Source organism: Cebus imitator, unplaced genomic scaffold (assembly GCF_001604975.1).
Source record: "Cebus imitator isolate Cc_AM_T3 unplaced genomic scaffold, Cebus_imitator-1.0 Scaffold280, whole genome shotgun sequence".
Classification (NCBI taxonomy): Eukaryota; Metazoa; Chordata; class Mammalia; order Primates; family Cebidae; genus Cebus; species Cebus imitator.
This window is the reverse complement of record NW_016107595.1, coordinates 403,246-412,772: the sequence shown is the minus strand read 5'-3', so window position 1 is coordinate 412,772 and position 9,527 is coordinate 403,246. Positions and strand designations below refer to the sequence as shown.

Below are 9,527 nucleotides of genomic sequence, written 5' to 3'. Positions count from 1 at the left end.
GCTCACTGCAACCTCTGCCTCCTAAGTTCAAGCGATTCTTATGCCTCAGCCTCCTGAGCAGCTGGGAGTACAGGCACATGCCACCACGTCCAGCTGATTTTTGTATTTTTAGTAGAGACAGGATTTTGCCATGTTGGCCAAGGTGGGCTCAAACTCATGACCTCAGGTGATCCACCCACCTCGGCCCCCCAAAGTGCTGGGATTACAGGAATGGAGCCACCACGCCTGGCCCTGGCTGGTCCTTGATTATGAGTGTTGGGGAGCTTCTCACCTCAGCTCCATGGGAGCACTGTGTGCCGCTATTTAAGTGCTGCCTTGGCCTATCTTTCAGGACACCTTAGAGCCATTTGGGCAGGGGATGCTTAGTTGTGGGGGACCGTCCTGTGCATTATGGCCATGCACCTATGGCAGCCCCTTATAGGCACAAGAGGAGTGCCTGTCCTACTCCACCGGGCTGCAGTGACAAACTGCTGTAGACAAAGTGGCTTAGAAACAGATGTTTCTCACAGCTCTGTGGGGTGGAGGTCTGTGATCCAGGCACCTGCAGAGCGCGTGTCTTGTGAGGGCTCACTGCGTAGTTTGCAGACGGCCACCTACTCCCTGTGTCCTCACATGGCAACAGGAGCAGAGACAGCCTTCTGGAGACTTTTATAAGGGCACTAATCCCATTCATGAGGCTCTGCCTCATGACCTCATCACCTCCCAGAGGCCCCACCTCCCAACACCATCCCATTGAGGGGTAGGATTTGGATACAGGAATCTGGGAAGACATAAATACTGTGTTCACAAATAGGAAAGAGTGGTTGCTGATGCTTCCTTCATCATGATGACACCCCAAAGTGCTGCTGTCATCTCCACTGAAGGCCAGTGGTGAGGGCCATTCACATGACCCAGAGCTGCAGGGACAGGCTGAGTAATAACACACGTGTGGATGCTTGGCCTCAGCACCCATTTCCATGGAAGGGCTGGTCTACTCCATGCCTGCGGCATCACAGCCTGCCGCACGTACGAGATAAACCAAAGCAAGAGGCAGATGCAGCTCTCAGCCCTAGTGAGGTTTTCCCAAGAGGTGGGCTCCTCAGCCCACAGGGAAGGGCTCAGGTTCTCCAGCCCCGACAGACCTCCTAGGGTGGGGGATGCTGGAAGTGGGGAACCCCAGGCCACTTCCTGGGAAGGAGATGTGAAGTAGGAAAGGAGCTGGGGCTGGCCACTGCGCCCTGCCATTTTTGTCGCTGTCATTTTTGAAAAGCATGGGATCGGTGACTTGTGTTCAGGCTGAGTCGGCGCCTGTGATGTGTAATTAGCATCCCCACGTTTCTCCCAGGGCCCTGGCCGATACGAGGCAAACGGGGAAGTTAAGCAAAGACCAATTCGCGTTAGCTATGTATTTCATTCAGCAGAAGGTCAGTAAAGGCATCGACCCCCCTCAAGTCCTCTCGCCGGACATGGTCCCGCCCTCGGAGAGAGGCACACCTGGCCCGGTGAGTGGTGCTGGTCACGCCCTGGGGGTATTCACGTCCCTTCCCACTGCCTGCCACCAAGTGGCACTGGTTGCACACATGAGCGCACAGTTGGTGGTGGGTGCCCCCCATGGTCCCTGCCTTCCCCAACAGGGGTCCCTGGAGGGTGGTGTGGCTGCCCAGGTATTTCCCCAGGCAGGGGGCTGTCACTTTTGCTACCTCACCCTCTGTACTAAAGAGATGATTGTATCCCTGGGCCTGAGACCTGCTGGTGCCTCCTGTCAGGTGATACAGGTTGCTAATTTGTGATCTTGCCTCTGAATTGGATTCTAGGACAGTTCGGGCTCTCTCGGCTCCGGGGAGTTTACTGGCGTGAAGGAGCTCGATGACATCAGTCAAGAGATAGCCCAGTTACAAAGGTACGTTGGAAACAGCCCTTCCCTCCACATCCAAACTCTCCCAGGTTGTTGTCAGAAATATCAGAGACTCGTGTGGATGTTTGCTCATCACAGGTTTATTCAGAAGGAAGGAAAAGCTACAGCTTCTGAGGTCCTAAACTGGCTCAAGGGGCTGAAAGAATGACATCTTCCATTTGAATCAGCCTCAGCCAGAGCCTATGGCAGCTGTGTGGTCCCAGGCAGGTTGTGGGCAGAGCCTGTGGCAGCTGTGTGGTCTCCGGCAGGTTGTGGCTAGAGCCTGTGGCAGCTGTGTGGTTCCAGGCAGGTGGCAGCTCAGTAGCCCCAGGCACCAGCCCCTCCCCAGTGCCAGGAAGCTCTTGTTATCCTTGATATCTGGAGCAGTTGGGTCTCAGATGGCTAGGAGCTGCAGCTGTAGGACCCTGTAGCTGAGGGTGTGAAGGGGCCTCCAGGTCTGGCTTCCTTCCTTGCCTAGTGCCTTAGTTTCCTCGTGTGTAAATGAGGGCTTTAGATGGGCTGTCTGCACTTTCAGAGTCTGGTAGAAAGATATGCAGTCACTGCCTGTCTTCCCCTCTGGATCCTCTTAAAGAATGACATCCTTTTTCGTTATGTGTTTTTCAGATAGGGTCTCACTCTGTCACCAGGCTGGAGTATAGTGGCGTGATCATGGCTCACTGTAGCCTCCGTCTCCTGGGAGGCTCCTTAAGCAATCCTCCCACCTCAGCCTCCCGAGTAGTTAGGACTACAGGCATGCACTACCATGCCTGGCTAGATTTTTTTTTTTTTTTTTGAAACAGGGTCTCACTCTGTCACCCAGGCTGGAGTGCAGTGGTATGATCTCGGCTCACTGCACCCTCTGCCTCCTGGGCTCAAGTGATCCTCCCACTCAGCCTCCCAGGTAGCTGATAGTACAGGTGCATGCCACCATGCCTGGCTAAATTTTTTGTATTTTTTGTAGAGCTGGGGTTTTGCCATGTTGCCCAGGCTGGTCTCAAACTCCTGAGCTCAAGTGATCCTCCTGCCTTAGCCTCCCAAGCACTGGGATTACAGGCGTAGGCCATTGTGCCAGCCAACATCCTCTTTCCAGTTGATTCCAGGACAGGGTGGACTCTTGTGACTTTGGGGCACCAAGCAGTAGGCCCAAAGGCTCTTTGCCCCCTGTGGGAAAGAGATTGTTTACTTGCCTGAAAATGGAAAGAGCTTTGACTTTCCCAGAGAGGGCTGGATCCTGGTCCTAGCTGGGGGAATCCCCAGAGGTCGTTCTGCCAGCCCCGCTGGGCTTGGTTTTGTGCTGTTAGCAGAGCCCTGATGATCGAAGGCAGGTTAGGTCTTGGAAGGGACCAAGGTGGGCGGCTGCTTACAAAACCTCAGCTGCAGCCTGAGCCAGACAACCCACTTCATGCTCAGGGCGGCGGATGGCTGCTGTCTATCCTGGCTCCTGGGGGCCATGTTATTCAAACTGGTGATCAGCAAGCATGTGCAGCCTGACAAGGCTGAGGGCATCTTGAGGATGCTGGGCCAGCGTCCTCGAGCCTGGGCAGGCCTGAGATTCAAGACTGGCAGGCCAAGGATGGAGGGAGCCCCTGTCATGCAAGGGTCAGGGTCTCGGAAGAGACGCTGGGTTGTGAATCACACCAGGGTGGCCTCAGGCAGCCAGGAGCCTTGTTTCCCCACTGTGGAGGTGACAGGCTGATGTGTGCAGAGCACCTGTCCATAGGAGGCTGGGGCCTGCAGCAGCCCCGAGCAGGTGGCTCTGAGATTATCCCTCGGATGGGGAGTGTGGGCTGAGCGTTGCTCTTATGGTTCTACACTGCCATAGCCAGCAAGTACATGTCAGGTCCTTCCGTTTAAAGAGCACTTTGTATTGTCAGTTTCTGGGCTTGTGGAAGTGGATATTCCAATGATCATAGTTGTTGCGTATCTGGCAAAATGTCCATGAGGTGGCCTTATTGTTGCACAAGTCCTGGATCCCTGGGCAGAAAGCAGGGTCTGTTAGACACATGAAGTTCCTGTCCCTGAGGCAGCCTCTTTGGGCACAAGAGGAGCATCTGAGTCCATTCAGACTGCTGTGACAAACCACTCTGAATGGGTGGCTTAAACATCAGATGTTCCTCACAGTTCTGGAGGCTGGAAAGTTCAAGCTCAAGGTACTGGCAGATCTGGTCTGCTGAGGGCCCATTTGCTGATTCATGGACAGTCACTTTCTTGCCGTGGCCTCCTGGGGCAAAAGGAGCAAAGGGAGCTCTCTGGGGTCCATCTTATAAGGGCACTAAACCCCGGGCCTTGTGTCTCACACCTGTAATCAATTTTTCCTGTTCCAAGCCACCCAGTTGGTGATTTGTTATAGCAGTGCTAGGAATACATGCAAAAATTAGATCTCAGTTTAAAAATAAAGGAAGCCTGGGTGCCTTGGCTCATGCCTGTAATCCCAGTGCTTTCAGAGGCCAAGGCAAAATGATTGATTGAGCTTAGGAGGTCCAGACCAGCCTGGTCCATATAATGAGACCTAGGCTACTAAAAATAAAAAATTAGCCGGGCCTAGTGGCACACAACTGTGATCCCAGCTACTCAAGAGGCCGAGGTGGGAGGAGGTCAAGACTGCAATGAGCTATGATCACGCCACTGCAGTCTAGCCAGAACAAGAGCCTGTCTCAAAAAAAAAAAAAGGCCGGGCTCGGTGGCTCACACCTGTAATTCTAGCACTTTTGGGAGGCCAAGGCAGGTGGATCACGAGATCAGGAGATCAAAACCATCCTAACACGGTGAAACTCTGTCTCTACTAAAAATACAAAAAATTAGCCAGGCGTGGTGGCATGCACCTGTAGTCCCAGCTACTCGGGAGGCTGAGGCAGGAGAATTGCTTAAACCCATGAGGCGGAGGTTGCAGTGAGCCAAGATGATGCCACTGCACTCCAGCCTGGGCAACAAGAGTGAAACTCTGTCTTAAAAAAAAAAAAAGTAGTCCAGAAAGGCTCTCCTGGACTGTCATAGGCTGAGGTCAGGGTGTCGGCTGGGCTGGGCTCTTGTTGAAGGCTGTAGGGGAAGAATCTGTTTCCAGGTTCTTTCAGGTGTTGGCAGAATCCAGTTCCCTGCAGCTGGGGGTTCGAGGTCTCTTTTTCCTTGCTGAGTGTCTACCAGGGCTGCTCTGTGCTCCTGGATGCTGCCCCGTCCCTCCTCACGTGGCCCCTCCACCTTCAAAGTCAGCAAGGGCGTGTTGGGTCCTTATCACTTTTCTGACTTTCTCTTGGGCCACCAGGGGGAGAAAACGCGCTGCTTTTAGAGGGTGGTTACATTGGGAGCGATGCCTCCGGTGGTCACAGATCCTACCCACAATCTACCCACAGTAGACTGTACAGGGCGAGCAGTCGCTGGGGCTCATTCTTAGACTTCTGCCGGCACACAGAGAGGCTTTTGTGGGGACGAATGGAATCAGGTCTTGAGAAGGAGTGGAGACTTAACTATTCACTCTTGTTTACATGAAATATTTTTAACATTCAGGGAGAAATATTCACTGGAACAAGACATTAGAGAAAAGGAAGAGGCAATAAGACAGAAAACCAGCGAGGTACAGGTAAGGGCCTTGCTCTTTTGGGTTACATCTACCTTTTGCTAAATGTAGTTCAGGAAAACTTCCCTCCCTGGCTGGTGGTGGGGAGGGGTGGGGGTCCGCACTGAATAGAAACATGAGCTCCTGGGGGCTGCAGAATGAAGTTTTTTTTAAAAAATAGTTTTTTTCTTTTTTTCAAATAGAGACAGGGTCTCAAACTCTTGAGCTCAAGTGATTCTCCTGCCTTGGCCTCCCAAAGAGTTAGGATTACAGGTGTGAGCCACCGTGCCCGGTGAGAGAGAGAAGTTTTTAAAGTTGCTTATAACCATAGACAGTGGCTTCTCTTTCTTAAAAATTGAGACAGGTTGGCCCTCTGTATCCAAGGCTTCTGTGTCCTTGGACCCAACCAACCACAGATTGAAAAAATAAAAAGAAAAAATAATCCAATTGATAATACAACATGATAACTATTTACATAGCATTTACATTATATTAGGTGTTATAAATAACCTGAACACAATTTAAAGTATATGGGGCTGGCCATGGTCGCTCACGCCTGTAATCCCAGCACTTTGGGAGGCCGAGGTGGGTGGATCACAAGTCAGGAGTTCGAGACTAGCCTGGCCAACATGGTGAAACCCCGTCTCTACTAAAAATACAAAAATTAGCTGGGCATAGTGGCGGGCACCTGTAATCCCAGCTACTTGGGAGGCGGAGGCGGGAGAATTTCTTGAACCTGGAGACAGAGGTTGCAGTGAGCTGAGATCACACCACTGCACTCCAGCCTGGGTGACAGAGCGAGACTCCGTCTCAAAAACAAAAACCAAAAAATCCAACCCTGAAAGTTACTTTCTGAAAGATTGATCATTAACTGTTCTCTTCCAGTCAATGGAAGAGTTTGACACTAACTTTCCATTAACCCAAAAGGAAACCTCCTCCCCATTGAGCAGTTACTTCCCATTCTCCTCTTTCAGTAGCCTCTGGCAGCCACTCATCAGCCACTCATCTTTTTTCTGTCTGTATGGATTTGCACCCAGACACCACATGCCACATTTTATTCATCCAGTCCTCCCATTGGTGAATATTTGGGTTTTCCCACTGTTTGGCTATTGTAAATATTGTTGCTAGGAACATTTGTCTGCAAGTTTTTGTGTGAACACCTGTTTGCATGTATCTCAGGAGGATACCTGGGAGTTCCGGACGTTTCCTATCAGTGGATTCATACAACACGTGACCTTTTGTGCTGGCTTCTTCCACTCTACATCATGTTTTTGAGGGTCATTCATATTGTAGCATGAACTTTTTGACACTGCCTTCCTTTTTGTGGCAGAATAATATTCCATTGTGTGGATGGACCACATTTTTTGTTTTAAGAGGAGGGTCTCACTCTGTTGCCAAGGGTACACTACAGTGACTCAACCTTGGCTCACTGCAACTTCTGCCGCCCAGACTCAGGTGATCCTCCCACCTCAGCTTCCCGAGTTGCTGGGAATACATGCACCTGCCCCCATGCTTGGCTAATTTTTACTTTTTTTTGTATGTTGTCCAGGTTGGTCTCGAACTCCTGGGCTCAAGCAATCCGCCTGCCTTGACCTCCCAGACTACTGGGATTACAGGCATGAGCCACTGTGCTTGGCAACGATGGGCCACATTTTACTCATCCGTCTCTCCGTTGATAGATGTTTGGGTTTTCCCACTTGTTGGCTATTGTAAATATTGTTGCTAGGAACATTTGTCTGCAAGTTTTTGTGTGAACACCTGTTTGCCTGTATCTCAAGTGTATGCCTGAGAGTGAATTCACTAGGCCACATGGTAACCGTATATAGTTCAGTCTGATGAGGGGCTACCGGACTGTTTTTGAAAGTGGCCGCACCATTTGACATTCCCATAAGCAGCATATGGGGGTGCCAGCTTCTGCACATCCTCAGCAACACTTACCAATTTCCATTTCTCCTTCTGGTCGTCCTGGTGGGTGTGGAGCTCTGCCTCATTGTGGGTTTCATTGCCATGTCCCTCATGCTTCCTTAGCGACGTCGAATATCTTTCTGTGTGCTTATTGGCCATCTGTATGTAGCCTTAGGGGAAAAATCAATTCTGATTCCTTGCCCTCTATATATTGAAAAGTTTTTTTTCTTGCCCATTTTTAAATTGCCTTTTTGAGATGGAGTCTTACTCTGTTGCCTAGGCTGGAGCACAAGGGTATGATCTCAGCTTATTGCAGCCTCCGCCTCCTGGGTTCAAATGATTTTTGGGCCTCAGCCTCCCGAGTAGCTGGGCTTACAGGCATGTGCCACCACGCCTGGCTAATTGGGTTCTTTTTATAGTGGAATTTTCTTTTTTTTTTTTGAGATGGAGTCTCACTCTGTTGTCCAGGCTGGACAACTGATTCAACTGATTCTCCTGCCTTAGCTTCCCAAGTAGCTGGGATTACAGATGTGCACCACCATACCCAGCTAATTTTTGTGTTTTTAGCAGAGACATGGTTTCACCATGTTGGCCAGGCTGGTCTCAAACTCCTGACCTCGGGTGATCCTTCCACCTTGGCTTGCCAAAGTGCTGGGATTACAGGCAGGAGCCACATTGCCAGGCCTGTAGCCGATTTTGAAGAGTTCTTAATCATTTCTAGGTAGAAGTCCTTGTCAGATGTGTGACTTGCAAATACCTTCTCAGCATCCACTGAGAGTCCACTCTGGATTGTCTTTTTTTTTTTTTTTTGAGATGGAGTTTCGCTCTTGCTGCCCAGGCTAGAGTGCAATGGCGCAATCTTGGCTCATAGCAACCTCTGCCTCCCAGGTTCAAGCAATTTTCCTGCCTCAGCCTCCCACGTAGCTGGAATTACAGGCATATGCTATCATGGCTAATTTTGTACTTTTAGTAGAGATGGAGTTTCTCCATGTTGGTCAGGCTGGTCTCGAACTCCTGACCTCAAGTGATGCGCTTGCCTCAGCCTCCCAAAGTGCTGGCATTACAGGTGTGAGCCACTGCACCCAGCTGTCTTTCCACATTTTTGATGGTGTCTTTTGAAGCACAAGTTTTTAATGTTGGTAAAGTCCAGTTTGTTCTTTTTTTTTGCTGCTGTTGGATTTGGTGTCACAGCTGAGAACCCGTTGCCAAATCTCAGGTCACGTGATGTACCCTTGTGTTTTCTTCTAAGACTTTTATAGTTTTTGCTTTTACATGCAAGTCTTTGACCCGTTTCTAGTTAATTTTTGTACATGGTATAAGGCAGGGATGCAACGTCATTCTTTTGCATGTGGACATCCAGTTGTCCTGGTACCATTGTTTTTATTATGTTACTTAGAAAATATTGTTTTTAGAGACAGGGTCTTGCTCTGTTACGCTGACTGGAGTGCAGTGATGCGATTCTAGTTCACTGCAGCCTCAAACTCCTAGCTCAAGGGATCTTCCTGCATCAGCTTCCTGAGTAGCTGGGACTGCAGGGTATACACCGCCACACCTAGCTAATTAAAAAATTTTTTTTTTTTTTTTTTTTAGAGACGGGGTCTTGCTCTGTTGCTCAGGCTCATCTCAAACACCTGGCTGGCCTCAAATGATCTTCTCACTTTGGCCTCTCGAAGTGTTGGGATTATAGGCGTGTGCCACCATGCTGGGGCAGTGCCATTTGTCAAAGAGACTCTTCTTTTGCCTGTTGAGTGGCCCTGGCATCCTTGTCAAGGATGAGTTGACTGTAGCTGTGTGCATTTATTTCTGGACCCTCAGCTCTATCCCATTGACCCATCTTCCTCTCCTCATGCCAGTCCATCACTGGCTCATTACTGCAGCTCTGTAGAAGTTTTGAAATCAGGAAGTAGCCATCCTCCAACTTTTTTTTTTTTTCTGTCAAGATTGTCGTGGCTATTCTGAGTCCCATGCGTTTCCATATGATTTTTTTTTTATTCTGAGTCCCATGCGTTTCCATATGATTTTTTTTTTCTTTTCTTTTTTTTTTTTTTTTTTTTTTTTTTTTTTTTTTTTTTTTTTTTTTTTTTTTTTTTTTTTTTTTTTTTTTTTTTTTTTTTTGAGACAGAGTCTTGCTCTGTCCCCCAGGCTAGATGGAGTGCAGTGGTGCAATCTCGGCTCACTGCAACCTCTGCTTCCTGGGTT

At 49.5% G+C, this 9,527-nt stretch overlaps 1 protein-coding gene across 8 annotated transcripts in view; it reads left to right on the top strand.

The window, feature by feature from the left end:
* EPS15L1 (epidermal growth factor receptor pathway substrate 15 like 1) overlaps positions 1 to 9,527 on the top strand; it is a 121,143-nt gene that overhangs the window by 58,824 nt on the left and 52,792 nt on the right. For all 8 annotated transcript variants that reach the window (XM_017501177.2, XM_037728736.1, XM_017501182.2 and 5 more), the window contains 3 exons: positions 1,325 to 1,481; positions 1,794 to 1,879; positions 5,375 to 5,447. In XM_017501177.2, the coding sequence (XP_017356666.1) occupies positions 1,325 to 1,481; positions 1,794 to 1,879; positions 5,375 to 5,447 (316 nt within the window). The remainder of the gene's footprint in view (positions 1 to 1,324; positions 1,482 to 1,793; positions 1,880 to 5,374; positions 5,448 to 9,527) is intronic.